The sequence below is a fragment of the Vigna unguiculata genome, chromosome 9, assembly GCF_037176805.1.
Source record: "Vigna unguiculata cultivar grain cowpea cultivar isolate G323 ecotype 2 chromosome 9, ASM3717680v1, whole genome shotgun sequence".
NCBI classification, from domain to species: Eukaryota; Viridiplantae; Streptophyta; class Magnoliopsida; order Fabales; family Fabaceae; genus Vigna; species Vigna unguiculata.
The window spans coordinates 35,168,478-35,191,928 of record NC_140800.1 but is presented as its reverse complement, the minus strand read 5'-3'; the positions used below and the strand labels follow the sequence as shown (position 1 = coordinate 35,191,928).

The following is a 23,451-nucleotide window of genomic DNA, read 5'->3' as shown; positions in this document are numbered from 1 at the left end:
AAAAGATTGAATATAGATAGTGGTTGTACAAGTCATATGATACATGATCGAAAACCTTTCAAGAAGCTCAACAAATCAGATATTTCTAATGAGAATTGTGAATGGAGAATAACTTTTGTGAAAGGTACATGAATAATTTCAATTAAAACTCATTCAAGTATCAAATTAATTTTTGATGTCTTATGTGTTCCTAAAATTACTTAAAATATGTTAAGTGTGCTCAAATGTTAAAAAAATGTTATAATATATTTTTATAGCTCTGAAAAATTGACAAAAAAATTAGATAAGTCTCAACAAAGTGCTAAACATAAGCTCTCAAGACCATACAAGTCTAAAAGAAAAAAAAAATACTAGAGATTTATGTTATTAAACTAAGATAACCATGAAAAACGCATTTAAACACACGAAAATCATCTCATTCAATGGCAAAATCACACGATTTTTAAAGAACATTATGATATTTTCATATCCTATTTCTAAGCATTGTTTGCTTATATAAATTTTGTAATTCACCAAAAGAAAATTTGTTCTACAACAATAGTGTTAGCATAAAGACAAATAAGCATTAAAAATCTTTGACACAAGCAAACCCGAAGCATTCAGTCTAAATAGATACTTTTGTGACTCTGTAGATAGAAATAAAGTTATGCTTAAAAGCTTAAAAGTTTGTTAAATGAAGGAATGTAAAAACACTCTAAACAAGCACGTGATTTGTGATTTTTTTTTTTTTTTTTATATTCCTAACGACATAGACAGATAAATTTATACATGAAATCACTAAACAATTCTCTATTGTATTTAATAAGCCTTTGGGAAAACTTTTCAAAGTATACTTTTAAATTTTAGTCAAGCTCTTTCTAGAACTAACTATTTATTTCATTAAATTAGTTTTAAGTGTTTAACAAGTATTAAATTGGTCAAGTATCAAATTATAAATATTAGGGTTTAGAATAACTATTAGGTTGGTTGAGAGGTATAAGGGTATTCAAACAATTCAAAAGGTATTTTTGGATTTTTAAATACATGTACATTTTATTTTAGAATATACATTTTGTTATGTAATTTTTTTTTAAATAAATCTTAGATTATTCAATACAAAATATATTAAAAATACCTTGTCGATTGTGCAAGTACGGAAGACACTTCCCCATTAGATTTTTTCTTCCGGATAGCTGTTCTTGGTGTTTCTTCTCCTTTCTTTCCACACCCCATACTTCTTAAGAGTTCATCAGCGAATGGAATAGGTCCATTTCTTAAAGAGACAGAAAATATTAAAGAAAAGAATGGGAGTGAGAGATTAATCATTTAGGACTTTTATTATAATTCAAATGAGAAATAAAATAGAGATATCAAATTTTATGAGTGGAGAATGAAAAAACGAGAGGTACAGGAAGAAAGAAACAGCCTTCTAAAATTAATAAGATGGACCTATTATAGGCCCATAAAATCAATCCCCACATACGCTTTTGCACAAAGAATAAAACACAGACTACACAGAAAAACTATACTATAACACTCAAAAAAGTCAGCACCATTTGACATCTATTGTAATAATGTATTAATATATTGGTATTTTAAGTTAAAAAATAAAAGAAATTCAATTAAAATATTAATATTTTGGATTATGTAATAAATGTATTTTGCTTTATGAGTGTCAAAGTATCACCTTTGGACTACAAAACACAACAGGCGAAGACAAACAATTCAAACCATAATCGAGAGGAATTGGGTAACGATAATAAAGGAATTGAGTGACAAACAATCTCAAACTTCAAAATACAACTTGAGTAATCAATATCAAATCTTAGAAAGGAACATTGTTGAAACAACTAGAGAACCATGCTAAAACATATGACCTAACTCAGGTTTATCCTAAAACAACAGAGCCAAATTAGAAGCGGAACTTCTTATAGTGGCCCAATAGGCCGAAGTTAACAGGAAAAAATACAACATAAACAAGTCCTCTAGTAGCTCAAGGAAGATTCCAAGTTGAGAGAATCCCACCTAAAATAACTAACTTAGCATATCAAATTTCTCTCTTCTCTTACCTATTATTCTTGAATAGTCAACATCCATGATTGAAGGAAATACAAGAGGGACTCCAAAAAGCTTTGGAAGAGACTAAGACATTCCTCAAACACTTTTAGGTCCCAAAGTATTGAAATCAATTTTGAGATGAAGTAATTAGTGAAGCAATATTGCTCTGACTTTTAACTGACTTTAGCGTAGGAAGCCTCGCCAACTTTAAAGAGTAAAAAGTATGTATCATAGTATTAGCTTCTTCACATTGGCTTAAAATTTTGTAGTTGAAAATGAAAATCTGCACTTTTATTTGTAGGTTATACTCTAGGAAAAAGCCATTAACATAAAATCCCTGAGACCAGGGAAGGAGGTAAACTCTCTCGTACATGCTTGTGTCCGTTCAATATTATCGACTACAAGTTGCCTTCGCTTGAAGTAAATTACAACCATTTATAGAACTAAAATAAGAAAAGACCAAATCATAGAGTTGTTTGCTCTCAGTTGCATTGAAAACTATGCAGCTGAGAATGACTATTTTGTGATGTGTTCCTTGACGTATCATCCTTGAGTTCCATTTGCATTGGATTGCTTCCCCTGTTGGGGTTTTGCATCCCCCATCTCCATGAATTCCTCCTCCGTTGGGGCTTTTTTCCCTCCACCACCTTTATTGTCTCTGTATATGAAATATAAAATCAGTTGCATTGCCCCCAAAGCAGAACCAACACCATTAGGTACCTGAAAAACCATACGTGAACCTTAGTTTATTCTTCTTCACTGCCAATACATCAATATAAAACCACATTCTATAGTTAAAAATTAAAATTGTAAAGTGACTTACAGCAACAAATGGGTCACGACCTAGCAGACCGAAGATAAACCAGGAAGTGCCGCAGAGAAACACAAACAGCGACAAGAAGAAGGGCATGAACTCCACGCTCTTGGTTTTGATCACTAGTCTCTGCACATAGTTTTAAATCCACAATTAACTCACACCCACACTGAGTCTTGCACTACAGTATTACGTGGTATTCTTCCTTGACAGTGTTTGTTTAGTAATAATAAAGAAAAAATGATCAAGTTGTTAAAATTTACTTAGTTGATTTTGAATGAACAACTACTAGTACCGTTGAATTTGATGGAAGATTAGCTTACCATAATTGAGAGTGGAGAGCCATACATGATTATGGAAAATATTGCAGCAGCAAAGCCACAGAAGAGCTTTCTTGAATTGCCGTGAAGGGCGAAAAGGGACACAAAAACAACAGCACAGAACACAGAGAGCACGAAGGTGAAGAGACCAAGAATTTTAGCCTTCTGCTTCTTGGGGGCCATTACGATGAAGATCAACACGTATATGATCTCGATCAAAGATCCAGTGCCATTCACTGTTGACACTAATATATTGTGGGGAGACACAAAAGGTAGACCATACCTGTGGATTTTTAAAATTACAAACAGACAAAAAAATTTACTAGGAACTAGCTATCTTGGTTTTAAGTTTTAATAGAAGTAGTTTTAATCAATAATAAGCATCACAACAATATACCATATAGAAGCTAGCAAGATAAGGATATAGTTTTCTACGCAAAGATTTATTGAACAATTGAAAGCGAAAATTCAACCACTGTTTGAATTCTAGTCCGACAAATTATTTAGCACTCCAAAAAAACAAAGTTTGTCCCTGTCATTCGCGCACTTTAATGATTAAACCAATAGACAAGCAACTTCTGTCAATCATCAAAAAGCAACTTACGAAAATATTATTATCCGGTATAAGAATTGAAAATTTACATCAGGGAAAAAGGGAGGCATAAATAAAGACAATTGAAAGAAGTAGAGAAAATGAGCACCACAAAATTTAAAAAGAAAGTACACGTGATTTGATAGAAGATTTGGAGGAGGAGACCATAAAGGCATGCAGTAAAAATAAAGAAGATGCGAGAAGCTTACCAAGCTGAAAGGAGACAGTTGAGCAGTGTCATGACATATGGAATGCCCGAGAACTTCTCTGTTGATCTGTTCTGTATAATCCTCTTGAATGTGATCCTACGAACCCAGTTCGTCACAAATTTCACTCAAACTTGCACTATTTCGCATATCAATAAACAATACAAAAAAATTGCTACTTTTATTTTCATAGTTTAATTGCTCAATTTGGTAAATCATGTTCATGATTTTGAATTTGAGTTGGCCTTAGCTCCAAAAACTAAGTTCGTAAGACATGGGTTACATACACTATTTTATTTACATCACTAGTCAAAGATAGATCTTTAAAAGATTCTCTAACAACAAAAACTATGTATTTTGAACATGAAACTCATAATACTGAACAGCAGTCCAATATAGATTAAACAAGTACAGTAACAAGTTTTAATATCAAAGATCATTTGGCTTTATAACTTAACCCAAAAAGCCATCTCAAAATGTGATTCATCAGAGTTGTTTTGTTTATATACATGTTACCTCAAAAATAGTTTAGCAGGATCCATGGCAAAAAAAAAAAAGTAAAGCCATAACAGTTTAAGAGAGAGATAACGGAGAGGGTAGGAGAAAGTCGTGTAATGCATACACTGGAGCCAGGAAGAGGAACAGAGCGGAAGCATTCCCTATACAAGAAAGAAGAACAATGAGAAACAGATAAACCAAAAGTTCAGAAGCCAAGACTGAACAAGAAAAACTTCCATCAGGGTAACAAGAAAAAATGAGAGAAACTCCTGCAAAACTTGAAAGGGTGTTAAACCTACCAAATATGCCAAACAAAAAATGTGCAACATCCATGGCCTTTGATCTTTTGTTATCCTTTCTTTTTTTTCTTTCTGCCTAATCTGCAGAAGGGAGTGGGGAAAAAACTTTGGGAGTTTGGAGACCCAGAGTGGTGAAATAAAACCTGTTTCTTTAGAAATGGAAATGTGCTACGATGATAGGAGAGTCCAAGTTAGTGGGTATTTATAGGAAAAGGAAACTAGTGCAAGGTTAAATACAGTATGATACTGTATTTTAGTCTTATCCTTGGGATTCGATGTGGAGAACTGCTTTCCTTCGCAACCATAATCATAACATAACCATGTATTACAGGGTCTTTGTCATGTGTCTGATTTACGCCAACCCAAAATAATGCAGATGCTTATGCCATATATATCATTGTCATACTCTAACATAACTCACGGGGTGAGGAAAAGGAAAAAATATATATAGTAGTTCCACATGACATCAACACGAGACATGTGTGCAGTGCAACAGTGCTTCTTCTGCCATTAAGGAACTGTTGCAATCAGATTTTAACGTAACAGTGAAACATGAATAAATATAATTAACCACTGGGTAAATTTACCCCATGGATCATTTTGTATCTCGACAGGAACCAAGCAGAAAAAGGACTTTGCTGGGTTTCCGAAAATATTTTCGTTCTTTTACAAATAAAGAAAACAGTAAATTAGCCTTGTGACATAATGTGAGTTCAATTGTTGGGACTTTATGTTTCTCTTTTGGGAACAAACTGGGGAGAGATGAATAGCAAGTAAGAACTTGATTCTAATGCTCAAAAACATGTATTTCTTGAGAAGCTCATAGGAATTGTGGTGCTTTAACAAAATAACTGCTGGCTTGGTTTTGTTTAATTTCCCCCAGACAATCATAATATTCCAGAATCCTGTGGTGAATAACCCGAGGCCTAGATTACGTTGTGAATCGTGCAATTTGCATAGTAATCGAAGCTGGATAAAGTTTATCTATGCTTTGCATGTTTGGTTTCACGGAAATCTCTAAAATCAATTTCTAAAATTAATTTAGGTTAATAAATTGTTTCAAGACATCTAAAATCAATTTCTAAAATTAATAGAAAATTCACATAAAGAAAAGCAACTCTTTCCAATTTTTTCATAAATCAAAATTGATTTTCCTAGATCAAATAAAATTATACTTTTCAAAATGTTTCCAAACACATCCATATAAGTTTAGAGACTACCGATAGTGTCTTTTACTGCTGTGCTTTTAAGTATACATCAATAAAAAATTTTAAAAACTTTTTAATATATTTTAAAATATTAAAATAAGTGTCAATTAGCATATTTATAAATCAAAGGAGCGGTACAGAAAATCCAAATTCGTAAATTCTGAATATAGATCCTTTGTGTTTTGAAAATCAAACTGCATTCTAGTTATGCTTTATTTTCACTAATATTATATTTTTGGTTTAGTTATTTTTTTTTTGTTACGCAATTGACAATAATTAATAATATAAAAAAATACAAATATCTTCTAAGAAGAATGGATAGTAAATAAAGATATTTTAGAGAAATATTATAACCATTTTTAATCACAGATAAATATGTATAGGCGTTTTTTATACCAAAGTAGTTTAATTTTCTTTTAAATTTATCAAAAATGGGTATATGTATAAGTTATGTTAAGGTGATATAATTCTACTTCAAAACAAACTTCAGTTTAAATACACGTAACTAAAATTAAAGTTGTGTGATCTTGATTTCAACTTAAAAATATTCTAAGTTAAAGTCATGTTATACTAATATGACCTTTTTTTTTGTAATAAAGCATTGTCAAAGTGGCACAACTTACTAATATTTATAATTTCTTTTAAAAATTATCCATTTTAGTAAATTAAAAAAAATACATTAATTTGGTAAAAAAAACTAAATGCATAAAATGTCCTAGAAAATACTATATTTATAAAAATCATGAAAATCACAATAAATAATGTCCGCAACAAAAAAGTTTAAATTTAACACATATTACTCCAGGTTTTGAATATATATATATATATATATATATATATATATATATATATATATATATATATATATATATATATATATATATATATATATATATAATATGAGATTTTACCTATTTTTGACAGGTTTGGAAGAGATGCAAAGCTTTTTGTCAAAACATTTGGGCTCTTTGTCAATAATAGGTAAAAATGGCAAAAGAACATGTGTTAAAAATCAAGTGTTAAAAATCATTACGTTTCCACAAGGTATATCAAACATAAAAGTGTTATATTTTGAAATTCACTTTCTTTAAAGTCCTTCCTATACTTTTGAAACATGTCAAATAATGTCATAGTTTCAAAGACCAAGGTATGTCTATGTGGGCAGCCATACACATGTTTTGTTCTTTTGTTTTAAATCCATTGACCATGCATTGCATAGCTACTTACGTGATAAGAACTTTTAAGACCTTTCGTATCGGCGAAACAAAAAGCTTCTAACATAATCCAAACATGATAATCTTTTTAATATGGATGAATAAGAACAAAAAAATAAAAAAATAAGAAGAAAAAACGCGTACAAGAATAAGATACCTAATCTCATTGTTTAATTCACATGAGAAGTTGATTTTGTAAAGATAATAATAATTTGACAACTAAATTTTGACAATTTTCTCTTACAATCTGATGTGACATAATTTTTTAAATAATTTTAAAATATAGAAAAATGAGAAAATAGAATGAGAAGTCATTTAGATAATGTCACGTCATGATTGTAAGAGAAAGTTATCCAAAATTTAGTGCTAAAAAATTATTTTCCATTTTGTAATAATTGTTTTGTTAGAAGAAGAGTTGCTTTTTGCTTGAGGTTGGGTTCATGAGGGTTTTGACGCATCCAAACATCATGTGCAATGAGAATGAATGAGGAAATGGAAAGAAAGAAAGGAGTTAATAGCTTTATTTGGATGCATGGGGCCATTGCTGAAATCGAAAACCTAACAAAATGATTGAATGAAGTATGTGTATGTATGTATATATATGTATAGAGAAAGTATGAAAGGTGGGATGGTAGATAGGTATTAGGTATGTATGCCCTTTGGATGAAGGCTCTTCCTATGAATTTGTGTGGCTCAGAAACTGCGTTCCCTACTTCTGTTTGGAGTAGCATTAATGATAATGAAACATAACACCATATATTGACGCAAACTTCATGCCCATACCAACACCCCTAACTTCTTCTCTTTCTTTCTATTTTAATTCCTATGAAATCAAACATCTGCACGCAATTTCCCTTGTCATTTTTTAATTATCACACTCTGTTGTTTAGGAGAAGCTTGATTCATGAGTTTGTCTTACTAACTTTGTTTGTCAAAACATTTTTAATTCAACGAATTAGCTTCCATAGAGTCCATACATATGTGAATAGTAATTTGGATAGACTCAATTCTATTCAATAATTACGTATATATACTTTTTTTAAATAATTATATATTAATAATACATGTTTTTTTTTTTTTAAATTATACGTGTTTGTGTCTTGGTAAGTAATGATTTGTGTGTGGAAATTATCAACTCGACTATGCCATTATACTTTATAAGAATAAGTAAAAAGAATTTAGCCATAATTAGTAACTATAAACTAACTTCGGTTAATAATAAGGGATTCATTAAAGGCGAGGTAACGAGCTTGATTTTTAGAAACACACTTTTGGTAAGGTATGGGTGAAAGATATGGGTTTTTTTTTTGTAACTAGTTGTACTTTATTTTTAAAAGGTAAATATGTTATCTTTAATAAAGTACATAAATGAAATAATTTTGTAATTCTATTTAGGGACTAAACATAGTTTTGAAAATATTAAACATATTTAATTATATAAAAGAAAATGTCTTGTATAAACATTTTGACAGTATTTTCTTAACATTATTTTGCTATTTTTGTATTACTATTTATTTCATCTCACCTTTTATAGTCTTTCTTTATATTTATAACGTTTAGCATGAAAATACCTGACCTCAACCACAAGCTGTTAAAAATTCGTGTTAATTTTTTTAGTATTTATGAAAAGTCGTTAGACTAATAGATTACCATAAATAAGAATAGTCTGTAATACAATGGACTCGTGGCCAAAAACAATTATCATGAAAAAGTGTTGTTTCTCTATAATATGTTATATAGCACACAGGTGTCAGCGACTCTGCTTTTACTCATTGCCCTGCACAGTGGTTAACTGTGCAGTCCATCCACAACAAGATGCAGAAAAACCATATTTAATCCTTCAATAGGGCAAAAATATCAATTTCTTAAGAAAAGCAAGATTGAGTAAATAAAACATAACATTTTATTTAGTATTGTTTCAATTAATGGAATCAGAACAAAATTGGTACAGATTTGTTTCTATATGATTATTTATTACTAAATAGTAACAAGATTATGAACAGAATAACTTCTGGTTTTTGCTGTTTCTGCTGTAATTACTACGTTTGAGCTTAGAATTTGTACAAGGAAACACATTGTCAAGAAAGACAAGAAGACAAGAAATATAGACGAGAGCCGTGTAAATGAAATTCTGAAGAAAAGAGAAATATTTGCGGATTCAATAACATAAACTACATAATGTTCTCAAGGCACCAAGATAGTATAATTATCAAGCTAAGCAATAAATCAATAACTTAACTACAACAAAATTATGAAGCCACCCGACAAGAAGAAACTAAGAGTGGATTAAGCATAATTTGGTGGCGAAGAAATTAATGTTGCCAACCTTCCCTTCAAGAGATTAACTTTCTTTTCCAAGCTTTTTTATGTTTCCACCGAAAGTGATAAGACTTTTATATCTACACGTCTTTGTGCTCCTTACACCCTTTTCAAAATCAAGTGCTTTCCAGAGTTTCTAGTTTTTCTTCAGTTTACCTTGTTGTAGAACTTCACAAGAGAAAATGACCAAAAATTTAAAGCCTAAGGGACAAGTTTTCATGGAATCATGCCTCATGGTAGATATCAAATTAGGATCCTTTCCTATACATGTTTCCTAATCTATAAAGGCAGTATATATAGTTAATCTTTTCATGCATCAAATCATTCTGACTTTCACAACGAAATTAAGATGCAGTTAAGTTGTAAAAGCACTACATCGCTATCTAGTTTCATTTATGATTCTCACTTTCTCACTTTCTCACTTCCTCTCTGTATCAGTCCTTTTCACTCTCTTTGAATATGTTGGCCACTGAACCTATTTTTAGACCAGTCCATGACTTAAATCCCATCAGTACCTTCCCTTAGTATGGGCATGTTACCAAATATTCCTTCCACTTCAGTCTCAACATGACAGAAAATAACCATCAAACCCAGAATTTTATGCAATCATACAAGAACGGTCAACCAAATAGCCATATAAGTATCATCCTACTCCACATTAATTTCTTGGGCTAAAACTCTGAGACTTTATTTTTTGGAAACTCTATAAGGAAGACTATTTTCCTCACATCACCTCGTGTACTGTCATCTTCACGTATCCAACAATGATTGGTTATGTATCTGTTCTGATCATCTTTATTGAAAGCAATCTGCACTTCATAAGGTAAACCCACAAAACGAGAATCATTGCCTTAAGACAGAACTTTCAGAAATTAAAACACGTCACGAGGTTCCATAGTTTGTACCATTGCTGGTACGTGTTCCTTCAAAATTAGTTTACTTTATAAATGAGTTTACATTTTACCCATTACCAACAGTTAAACCAATATTATCGACATATGTTGATAGTGGACCAGTGAGGAAATTCTTTTCAACAGTAGAAAAATATATATTAAATATATAGAGAGAGAACCAGAATATTTTTCATCGAGGTGGTGGTGAAAAACATAAAAGCAAGAATTCAGAAAAAAGATAAGGGTATATAGGTAGAATTGTAGGAACACTTTTATATGCTATATAATTTAAGAATATATCTGTAAGAGAATTCGCATTAGTAATTATGGATAGCAGTTGTTAAATGCTGATTTGATGTGAATTTTGGGTTGCCATGATGGCATCCCAACAAGGTTAGTTGAATTTGATGCTGCAATCGGCTTATGCCATGATGTAGTAGAAGACATGTTGATATTGATGCATTATTGAAAGGAGAAAAGACCAGGGATAATGGGTTCTAGAAGAGATCAAACTCCATCCTTCTCTGTAGGTAGAATCTGTCTAAAGATTGCAGCTTTATATTCCTTATGCGTTATACGAATCAAGTTGTGATGTAAATAGGGAATTATTTGTTTCTGAGAAGTACACGGAAAAACGATAAATAGAAAAGGATGTGGGTCAGTTTTTCAACCACATGATACGAATCGAAATGTGACTTTCAATTGCAAGTACACTGTATAAGAAAAAGTTAAGCAATATTTTGAAGATGGTGACAAGTTTTCTATCCGAGTTTGGTTTATGATTGTGCTAAGGTTTGTTTTAGATTCGAGATAATATCAAGTTTATTACGTAAATTTAACTCATTCATTCTTATTATATCTTAGTAAATTTCTTTAAAAGACTCATCGACATGAAAAAATCAAGTAAGCCTTAACACCAACTGGACAATGTTATACACAAACTCCATCCTTAAACAACACACATTATTAAAACTTTCAACTAAAAGACTAAAACATCACAAATTTTAACTTAAATCCAAATCCAATTATCAAACCAAAGGCTATTAGGTAGTCTTTTTACTATTGCATTTCTAAGGTTTCTAAGGTGCCAATATATATATTTGTCTTAAAAATATAGTCATCAACTATTTTTAGTAATTTGATTCCAACCAATAAGAATTAAATGATGCTTTTTTTTTAATTTTTAATACACCATATTAATCATATTAAGTAATATTTAATAATGAAGCGTAGAATTTATAATTTTCTATCACTAAAATTTAAATTTCACTTTATCAACGTTATGATTTATAACATATATAATATTTAAAATTATTTATGAAACCAAATTAAATATATAATGGTATTTAGATTTTACAACATAATAGTACCAAGTTATAAAGATATTTGTAAATTATATATATATATATATATATATATATATATATATATATATATATATATATAAGTATTCATCATTGTATATTACCTATTATTGTATAAATAAATATTTGGTTTTTAATTACAAAGCAAAACAAAATAGCTAACCAATCTGAACTTATCTATTATATTCAGCCTTGAACTACATTTAGGTCTATATTTAAGAGTAAATGAACCAAATTTTAATTTGTAGAATATGTTAACTGTTATAAGACGATATAAAATAATAAATATACTAATAAAATAAATAGTATCACATTCTGTACTAGGGATGTCAAAAAAATCCGTACCTGCGGGTATCCGCGGATAAAACCCGCAACAGATAGGAAATGGATATTAAAAATGGATACCCGCTACCCGCAGGTATGGGTATTTTTGATACCCGCATGTTAACGGGGCGGGTACGGGTATCATAGTATCCGTACCCGTGGATACTCGTACCCGCTAAACTTTACCTTATATATATATATATATATATATATATATATATATATATATATATATATATATATATATTAGTAAACAACATTATGAGTCTTCATCCAATAATGGTGGTCAGATTCTTACCCCACAAATGAGTAAATTACTTCCATATACTGTGGAGGTATTGATGTGTCTCTAAGACTGGTTATGGACCAACATGGAAGGTAATGAAATTAACACTTTTACTTAGATATTTTAATTAAGTGATTGTTAGAAATTTTTACTGAACTTCTTATGTTTTAAGGCTTTTCTAGATTAAAATTGGACAACATGAAACTTTATACAATGTTGCAAGAGGTGGACATTGATGAAGTTAGTAATTTCTTTAATATTTTATTCAAAAATAAACTACAATATAAATTGGTAGTGATTTTTTATTTGTTTGTTTTTTCAAGAATCAATCAGAGAAAGGAAACTTGTTGATCTAAGCACTAATTATGGTTAAATATTTATTTTTTAAAATATTTTTGTAAATACCCATGGATACCCGTGGATACCCGCGGATATGAAAAAAATAGACGGGTACCTGCATAACGGATACCCGACGGATATGGGTACGGGTACGGGACAAATATTTTTCCAGCGGGTACCCGTACCCTACCCGCCCCATTGACATCCCTATTCTGTACCATGGAATATATTGTATCACCTTATTAAGGGGAAAATTAGCAGGTTCAAGTAAAATAAAATTTTCGAATTCAGCCGAAAACTACGGTAGTTTATTAACTTAATTATTTTTTTAAAATAAAACACAAATCCCTTCTCTTAACATCAGACATGTCCATCCACATATTTCGTTGAGTTGATGCTCTTTGGTGGATTTAGTGGCAGATCTTGACTAAAATTTCTGGAAGAGCCAAAATTACATAATTAAAATTCCTATCACTCGTTCAATGAAAATGAATAAACTACATTATCTAACAGATTGTCCATCGTTTTTTCATATTCTTAAACTTATCAAATAATTCAATCATAACTAAATTTTTTGAGCTTTTTCTCTAATATAAATAATCATATTATCTGCAAAATATTCATTTCCCATTTTTCTAATGTACATATTGATTCAAATTCGCATTTCATTTCATTATTATGCGATAAACAACCATATTGTCAGTGTTTTGGTCTTCACTCATCTTTTATCAATTCTAAAAAATAAATTTATTATTTTGTTTTTCACCAATATAACTATTTAAAAAACAAGTTTAAGACTAAAAAATAATTTATCATAATACAATCAATAATTGAGAGATATAATTACTAATAAAAATTATGATAATCAATTCACTACCAAGTGAGACGGAAGATTATTTTTATTTTTTTTTCTTTTGTGGTAACATAACAAAAAGAAATCAGGTCAGGGTAAGAGATAAATACAATATGTGAAAAACTAAAAAGATAATGAAAATAAAAAAATAAAAAGTATATCTTAATTGTTATGAAATAAAGCGAATAACAGAGAGAATAATAGATAATAAAGAAAAGAAGAAACAATAGAGTATAGAGAATGAGAGAATAGGTAGCAACTCATTTGTGTATTATCATTGATAGGAGAGTCTTATTTATAGATACAATATGTAATCCATAAAGGAAATAAAAAATCAACTTAGTTAATACAAAGTTAATATAAATATTTACATAAAGAATAATGAATCATATGAGTAAATGTATAACATTAATAATTTTGTTTCTTTAATATATTTAATTTTATATATTATTATTTATTAACATTAAATGCTATAACTTATAAAAGAAATAAAAAATATCTAATTTTATTTTCTTTAACTTTTCAATATACTATTATTTAATTTATAAATATACATATAATTTAAAAAATTTAAAAATATAAATAGTTTAACAAATTTTAAATATATAATTTAAAAAAATTAAAAAGGTTAAAAAAATTAAAAAAATTGGAAAAGTTGGGGTGTCGTGTCCTCGCCTGCTCTAACAATCCTCCGCCAGTGGATGGATTCAAATGTTGCAGTGAGATGTGGGTTATCCGACGCTTCAACCAAAGTGGTAAAGGTTAACATGCAACAAACGTTAAGCGATTCATCTCTACTATCAAAATTTCGTCGAGTACATCTTATCTCGTCCGGATTGAATGAGGTACGGTACTCAAATTGAACTAAATCGTTCGAACTAATAACGAGACACTAACTTGAGCTTTTAAGTATACTTAACAAGTACCTCCCCATTTACCTGATCAAAGCTGCATATTGAGGAGTTGAGGGATGGAACAAACAATCATTGGAGCATTCCAAATGTCTAGTAATCTTAAAGAACCATTTCAGTTTTGTAAGAACAAAATATATATATATATATATATATATATATATATATATATATTCTTTTCTTTTTTCAGAGTATCATTTTAAACAATCTTTTGATTTTAGAATTTCTAAAGATTACACAATTGATTATTCAAATTGTCAAAGTATTTGCATATTTAAATGGACTAATAAGAACAAATTTATTCTCCAATTCAAGATTTATAGTTCATTATGGATCCAAACCAACTTGATTTAAGTCCAACCTAACCTACTTTGGTTTAGCTTGACCTAAATTAACTTGGATTTAGTGCAATTTAAATTGGATTCAGTGCAATTTAACCTTGCATGACCTAGGCCCAACCCAACCAAACTTTCCATAATTAAGGCTTAACCTTACCTAGGATTGACTTAGCTTAATCTAACAAGAGCCTAATCAAACTTTGTATGACCTTGGTCTAGCTAATTGGGCCAACCCAATCTTGGCTAAATTTGAGTCTAACTCACCTGAGCATGATTCAACATTGTCTGATGTGGATTTGACTTAAGTTTGGCTCATCTCAACTTATCCTAACCTAGACTTGACCAAACTAGGGCTTACCTAAACCTAACTCATGTGGCCGACCCGACCAATTTAGCATGGTCCCTCCCTATCTAACCTAACTTTACATAGACTTGACCTGATGATAAGTGTGATAATTACCTATTTTTTACACTTCTTAGAACCTCTTAATTGTCTTTTATTCATGTATTTTTGTGTTAATCTCATGAAAGAGTTTAGGATTTTGTTATTTTATTTCAAAAACATGTTTACTTTGATGTTTGTGGACTTTTGTAGAAAAGAACGGAAGATTGGAGAAAAATTCACTAGTTGTTGCCTGGAGCCACTCGCATAGCTAGTTGGATGTACTCGCCCAGCTAACCAGACTCACTAGCCCAGCGAACCAGACTCATTAGCCCAGCGAGTGATGATCTATGTTACTGTCTATTCCAGTTTTTGGACCTCTCGTCCAACGAGCCTGTTCGCCCAGCGAGCGAATCCACCTAGTTGTTGTTGTTTCACTAGTTTTGATTGCTCACCCCTGTAATCTTGTGTTTTAATTCAACAACCTTGTTTGTTCTTACTGTGTTGTTTTGTTTTACTTCTAGTTGTAATCCTAGTTTTGTGTAGTGTAATGCTTTGTGTTCTTCTTTTTGCAGATGGCTCCTCCTAAGACTTCCCATGTTGCTAAAAAGAAGAGAATTACCCGAGGCTCTTCTTCTCAGAATCCCCAGCCAGACTTCATGGAATCAGACATGGTGCAGAATTTTGATCAACATAAACTCTCTTCGGAGACGGCTGCCAACCGCTTTGCTGAGATAATGCCCAAGAGCTTGATACCTGAGAGAAAGGTCAAATTAAATCCTGGGCAGTATGATGAATTTCGTTTGGAGCTTGAGAGGAGAAACTGGCATAAGGTGTTAGTAGACCTTCCTAATGAAATTGATGAAGTGTTGGTAAAAGAGTTCTATGCAAACACATACCAACAGGTGAGGGATGGCCCACGTCAATGTAGGGTGCGGGGGAAGCTGATAAAATATGATAGGAAAACGATCAATACCTTTTTTAGGACGGGATCACCTCCTGCGGGCCACGTAACTCCATTTAGTGAATTCTCAAGTGCTCATAAGGACCATGATGCAATTGCCTCAGCTCTGTGCACCCCAGGTCATACTTATATGTTGGGCGTCAATGGCAACCCCATCTGTATTCTCCGAAAGCATCTGACCTCGTTGGCACAAATGTGGAGTGTTTTCTCTTACACCAACCTAAGCCCAAACACTCGTACTTCAGATCTTAACTTAATGAGATCTTATCTGATTTATGGGCTCGTGACAAGTATGGATATGGACGTGGGGGCCCACATTTCTCAAGATATCGCCTACACTACGGACATGGAGAATGTAAAGTTGGGTTTTCCTGCACTTATCACAGCTCTTTGCAGGGAAAAGGGAATCATTGTTGACACTCTTGTACTCCTCTCCCTCCAGCCACCCATAGACAAAAAGTTCATCAGGAAGAATTACATTAGTAGGGTGGAACTCAATGAACCTGCTCCACCACCCCGAGCACCCCGTCCACCCCGAGCTGCCTCTTCCTCTCAGTCCACACATGATCCTTCCTCCACTTTCGAGGCATCCTTCCAGGCAGCCATGACCAAAATGTTTGCAAGACAAGAGGACATGTGGTTGGGTCATCAAGCACTTAGGCAAGGCCAAGTCAGCATCATAGATAACATGCACCATTTGTCTCTAGGTGTTCCAAATTTTCCAGATGATCTCATCATGACAGGAGCACAGTTTGAGGCACGCATTCCTTGGCCTGAGTCTCAGTGGGGGGGAGGTACTATTGTTGTTGATGATGATCCTGATGTAGAAGAAGGAAGCCAGGAGGACCCTGCTGCTGATGACCCTGATGCTGATGACCCTGATGCTGAAGAAGGAGAGTAGGGAGGACCCTGATGCAGTCTGGAGTACTTTGATTGGTGTTTTTGTTGTTTTTGTTTGTTTTTTTTTAGCGTTTTAGTTTGTGTTATTAGCCAGTTGTTTATTTAGTTTTTACTTTCAGTACCTTATTTTATGGTGGAACACTTGCTTGATAGTTGAACTAATTCTCTTTTTCTCATAATTTTGTTGGCTAGCCTTGTTTTGGACGCCTTATTTTGTTGTTGGCATTGGGAGCTTTGATGTCTTTTCATGTTATCCTTGCATGATCTTGAGCATTTTGCTTGCAAATCCAAGAGTGAGAATGTGGACGTGGTTGCAATTTGATTAATTCCTTAGCCTTGTTTGATTATGACTAGGGGATTGAATGGTGAGAATTGTGAGAATGTGTTTGGGAGTGTATGTGATAAAGTTGTTATTGCTATGGATTTGAGTTTTGCATGATTCTTGTAAATGCACATACACACTTGATTAGAAATGTGAAAGACACTTTTGTTTTGATGTTACATAGCTACTTGGCCAAATAGCCACCCTTGATGCATGACTTTGATTTTTTGTGAACCTTTTGAGCTTTGTTATAAAAAAAAATTTTTATGACCCCTAAGCCTATAAAAAGAAATACATCTTTACCCACACCCTAGAAGAAGAGAACAAATAGTATGTTATGAAGGTATAAGTTGGGATTAAGTTTGGGGAAAATTGTGTGAGGAAGTAAGGGGTGAATTGGTTGAGAATGCCTTTTAGTAATGTTTGAATATCTCTTTAAAAAGGAAAAAAAAAGAAAAAACAAGAAAAAGAAAGAGAAAATGAATGAAGAAAAGAAAAAGGCAAGCAAAGAGGTTGTTACAGATAAAAATGAGATTAGAAGGATATGGGGGCGTATTTTTTATATGAAGGTAGAGGATGTTGATGAATGATTTATGCATATTTTTGTTCTCTTCTTCTCATGTGGTGTCTTTGAATCCAAGAAAAACCATGTTTCTTCTAGCCAAGCCAAGCTACAACCCTTAAAGACCTTTTGATCTAAATCAAGTTGTGTGAAGTGTTTTTGAGATGAAGTGCAAAGGTTGATGAAGTAGTTTTCTAACATGTTGAGTTTGAGTTGTTTAAACACTTGTCAGTTGAGTGAAACACTACCATGGTGAAAGCTGTGATGATTCTCTTTCCTGTGTGCCATATATCATTCTGGTTTAAGGATTTGAGTTGATAAAAGCACCATTCCATGTTCCCTCTTTGAAATGCAAAAGACTTTTCTCTATTTTGTGACAAGGATAGTGTGAGTTGATATCATATGCTTCTCTTTTTGTGTTGATCAGGCTAGCCTTTCTTCTCTTTGCTGTTTTGATAGTTTTTCTTTCCATGAGGACATGAAAAAAATTCAAGTTTGGGGGAGTTGATAAGTGTGATAATTACCTATTGTTTACACTTCTTAAAACCTCTTAATTATCTTTTATTCATGTATTTTTGTGTTAATCTCATGAAAGAATTTAGGATTTTGTTATTTTATTTCAAAAACATGTTTACTTTGATGTTTTTGGACTTTTGTAGAAAAGAATGGAAGATTGGAGAAAAATTCACTAGTTGCTGCCTGGAGCCACTCGCCTAGCTAGCTGAATGTACTCGCCCAGCTAACCAGACTCACTAGCCCAGCGAGAATGAATGTTGGCCCAACGAGTTTATCTTTTTGCTCAAACATTAAAAGTGTCGAGACTCGAACAGAAAGGCAGTTTTGGTGGGAGGAACACTGTTGTAACTCAAGACGAAGGCAAAAACACTTCTGGAGCTTAAAGGATCAATCTTTCTTCATCCATTCTACAATTCCAACTCCATTTGTGCTCTAGATGTATAGGAGTAGCTAAACTCCATTTCATTGGGGTTGGATGTAATGTACCTAAACTCATTATAGTTTCATCTATGCAATAGAATCTCTTTCACTGCTTTTGTGTTCTATCTAAATTATTTTCGTGCATGGTAGAATATCTATGCGTCTTGGGTGGTATCTAATCATTGAAAAGTGTTTTGGAACCCTAGACATGGATAGAACAACCTAAAGGTTTGGTTCTAGACATAGACCAAAGCTTTTGGTCATTCTAGACATTGTTTTTAATGTGTCTTTTGTGTTTAAACCTCTAAGGGATTAGTAATTTTTACATAAAAGTTCAAAATAGATTAGGGATTGAATACCTTTGATGTCAATGCTTGAGTAGATGAGAGATTTATATTGTGAGGTGCTTGCTTAGAGTTTTGGTCATGAATTCCAACCCTAATGAGTCTTTGCCTTGGTATTTTATCACTTTAAAGTTTAGAAATCTTTATGTTTTCACTTGTTTCGAATTAATCAATGGTTACATTCAACGCTTAAATTAGTAAGTACACCTAGTTAACTAAACAAACGCAATTCTCGTGGGAAAACGATACTTGAACTTACCATTTTTATTACTTGCACGACTTGGTACACTTGCCAAAGTCTTAACACCTAACCCTATCCATACTAACCTAGGCATGGTTTGGGCTCAACCCAACTCGATTTGACTTGAGCTCTACCCATTTGTGCTAACTTAGATCTTACTCAATTTAGCTCGACATGAGACAAGATCGTCTCAACTTGACTTCACTAGGTCAAAGTTGGACTCACCTTGACCTAACTTGTCCCAACACAAGCCCAACCCAACTATGCCTGACTTGGATCAGACTTAACTTAACCAAACTTGGATTTGGTTTATCTTAGCCCAATCTAGATACGGTCTGACTTGTCTTAACATGAGTCAATCTCACCTTAACTTCACTTCACCCATCTTGATTAACATGACATGATCCCAACCTAGCTTAACTTCACTCAAGTTCAACTTGACGTTGTCCATACTAACATTCATTTGAATTTGAATTAAGTAAAGTTCTTTATATATGTAAAGTTATTTTTTAATTTTTTTCATTTTTAAATAAGGTATTTTACTTGAAAAAAATATTCATGGATGAACCTTGTTCATGAGTTGATCTTGACCTTTAACTCGTGAATTAACTAAGTCTCGTGAACTTTTGTGAATATTTTAATCCTACATGCTTTTCTTTGTCGGTGTTTTGGTACTATAAATTTTGTTATGTAACCATATGGATAAATATGGGTCAAAAATAAATCCTACATAGTATAACAAATGAACAAGATTTATTATCTCGTCCATAAGTCAATACAGCGTATAGGTGAGATAAGATCAGATTTATTATCTCATCTCATAAGTTAATGCATATTTATTATGTGTAAATATATAAAACTTTCGGTGTGAACATAAAGGTTAGCCATAAACTAACAATGATAGCAATAATAAAGGTTGTATGAAAGATAATGACGCTTCAAAATAAAATACACCAAGGTAGGAAACTATTTTTGTAACATATTTGGAAATAGTATGAAGTACAAAGCCTAAACACATACTCAAATAGGAAGTATGATAACATTTCGTCACAAAGGAAGCTCACCTACCTCCGAAATAGAAGTGTTGTTTCTAATTAAAATGTTTCGTGAGTACAAGAATGGCATGAGGAGACTATGCTTGTTGTAATATAAAGCTGTATATCAAAAGAATATTAAGTATATGAGAACTATATAAAAGTAATAATCTGTATATGTACTAGGCACCCGAGTCCTACTATTTATTTATGTTGCCATAAAAAAGTTACAAGACTTATGAATTAGTGTTGTGCCAAATATCCAAAAGAACACGATTAATTTACATCTCGTGTAACAATAAGTTAGAAATACTTCGATGCAGTCTCTACGTAACATTCTTGGAGAATCCTTTGCTGTTGTTAGGTAGCAGATGCAAGGTTTGTTTATGCTCCTCCAATATTACCTTGATTTTTCATCTTTGAAAAAATGTAAAGAAACATCATATTAAAAAATCACTAAATGCAAAAGAAATAAACAAATTGTTGTAAAATATAAAAATAATAAAACAAAAAAAATTAGTTAGAATTTTAACAGATACAACCTGCGTAGACAAAAATGGAAAAAAAAAAAATTGTAAGCACTTCTAAGCACTTATCCCATCGTTCCCAAATATCCACCATCCAATTACACTTTCAGTGTAACAAAGGGAGATGTTATCGCTGAAAAAAACATGGGAGAAAAACCAGAGCACCACCTTTGCTTGAGTTTCTGTCTTCCACTGCTACAAATGGTAGTTACTCTGATTTGTTTATTTACTATAAATGATAGTTTACTCTTAATTTTAAAATTATCATAGTAGCTGCAATTTAGTCCTTCGTAAGATTGTGAAACACTTTTATCTATTTTTTGGTCAAAATTTTGACATAAACATGCTAACGCGCCAAATTGTGTGGATCCATGATGAGTTTTAACCTTGCCTCATGAACAACCCATCTTATTGGTTTTGTTCAATAAGGAACCACATTCGGCGAGGATCATTGAGATGTGCCCTTCTTACGTATAAACAAACCCGGCACATAGGATTATACGACTCCAGTGTGGTCCCTCTGTTACTAAAGGCATGCGCTTTTCTTCCCTTTCTTCACTACGTGAAGACCTTGCATGCAGAGTCCATCAAGGCCGGTTCAGGGAGCGACGTGATCATTGGAACCGCATTGCTTACAAGTTATGCGAAATGTGACGCTACCAGGGATGCACGGAAACTGTTCGATACAATGCCTGAGAGAAATGTTGTGACTTGGAATGCCATGATCAGTGGGTACTTGAGAAATGGAGACACAGGATCTGCTTCTCTTGTATTTGAGGAGATGCAGGGGAAAACTCAAGTGACTTGGAGTCAGATGATTGGTGGATTTGCTAGGAATGGGGATATTGTCACTGCTCGGAGGTTGTTTGATGAGGTTCCCCGTGAGTTGAAGGATGTGTTAATATGGACTGTGATGGTTGATGGGTATGCTAGAATAGGAGAGATGGAAGCTGCCAGGGAGGTCTTTGAGTTGATGCCTGAAAGGAATTGCTTTGTGTGGTCATCTATGCTTTATGGGTACAGCAAGAAGGGTAATATCGCTGAGGCTGAGGCTGTTTTCAGCCGGGTTCTGGTCCGGAATTTGGAGATTTGGAATTCCATGATTGCTGGCTATGTGCAGAATGGATTTGGTGAGAAAGCACTGCAAGCTTTTGAGGGAATGGTAGCTGAAGGGTTTGAGCCGGATGAGTTCACTGTTGTTAGTGTTTTATCTGCCTGTGCGCAGCTGGGGCGCCTGGATGTTGGTAAGCAAATCCATCACATGATAGAACAAAGAGGGATAGCTGTGAACCCGTTTGTGTTGAGTGGATTGGTTGACATGTATGCGAAATGTGGTGACTTGGTCAATGCAAGGTTGATGTTTGAAGGATTCAATGAGAGGAACATCATCTGCTGGAATGCTATGATTTCAGGTTTCGCCATCAATGGAAAATGCAGAGAGGTTCTTGAGTTTTTTGGCAGGATGGAGGACTCAAATATAAGGCCTGATGGTATCACCTTTCTTACTGTGCTTTCAGCGTGTGCTCATGGGGGTTTGGTCCGTGAAGCTTTTGAAGTAATATCCAAAATGGAGGGATATGCAATCGAAATAGGAATCAAGCATTATGGATGCATGGTTGACCTCCTGGGAAGAGCAGGGAGATTAAAAGATGCTTATGACTTGATAGTAAGAATGCCGGTGAAACCTAACGACACTGTTTTGGGGGCAATGCTTGGTGCATGCCGTATTCATTCAGATGTAAACATGGCAGAACAAGTAATGAAGTTGATCCATGGAGACTCTGTTACAGGTGCTAATTCTCACAATGTGCTTTTGTCCAATATTTATGCAACTTCCGAAAAATGGGAGAAAGCTGAAAGGATGAGGAGAATCATGGTAGATGGAGGATCTCAAAAGACACCTGGGTGTAGTTCAATCATCTTTAGTGACTATTGTGGATTGAAGTGATGAAGCCCCACACTGAAATCAACGGCCTAAGTGCAATCTAAAAAGGAGAAATACCAAAGTAAGACTGTCCTGTACATGAAATAGCCTAGTGGCAATACTGATGAAAAGGGCTTTTGTACTGTGAGCCCCGCGCCAAGATCAATCCGTGGTTTCTGCCTCCATTATGAGATAATATTTCAACAGATTTGTATTAGTGAAGCTACTTGATTTGTGTTTATTATTAAGGAGTTGTCTGAGAAAGGATGAAGGAACTGCGCTTTACTAATATATCACTGGTTCATTCTGTTGGTGGTCCTTCATTGATAGATCATTCATAACTATCATGATAAGCCTCTACTAAGACCTGTGCCAATGCCCTGACTTAGGATTAGAACAACTACCCCACCCCTTAAACTTTAAATTCTCGAAAACTAGGTAACCAAGCTTCTTAGTCTTCACTACAAATCCCAAGTTTCTCAATCATAGCATTTACCAAA

The 23,451-nt window shown here is 32.9% G+C and overlaps 2 protein-coding genes across 2 annotated transcripts; one reads left to right on the top strand and one right to left on the bottom strand.

The window, feature by feature from the left end:
* Positions 1-2,298: 2,298 nt before the first annotated feature.
* Positions 2,299-4,972, bottom strand: SWEET1 (Nodulin MtN3 family protein). The gene is made up of 6 exons (XM_028046224.2): positions 4,767-4,972; positions 4,592-4,628; positions 3,973-4,068; positions 3,175-3,454; positions 2,861-2,980; positions 2,299-2,757 (listed from the first exon to the last, which is right to left on the bottom strand). The coding sequence occupies exons 1-6, from the start codon at positions 4,798-4,800 to the stop codon at positions 2,581-2,583; spliced, it is 744 nt and encodes a 247-aa protein (XP_027902025.1). The 5' UTR covers positions 4,801-4,972; the 3' UTR covers positions 2,299-2,580.
* Positions 4,973-21,074: 16,102 nt separating this feature from the next.
* On the top strand, positions 21,075-23,258 carry LOC114164673 (Pentatricopeptide repeat (PPR-like) superfamily protein). Its single transcript, XM_028049414.2, is given in 2 exon segments — positions 21,075-21,420; positions 21,423-23,258. Coding segments are annotated over 2 exon segments (1,575 nt in total). The 5' UTR covers positions 21,075-21,398; the 3' UTR covers positions 22,976-23,258.
* The last annotated feature ends 193 nt before the right edge of the window (positions 23,259-23,451 follow it).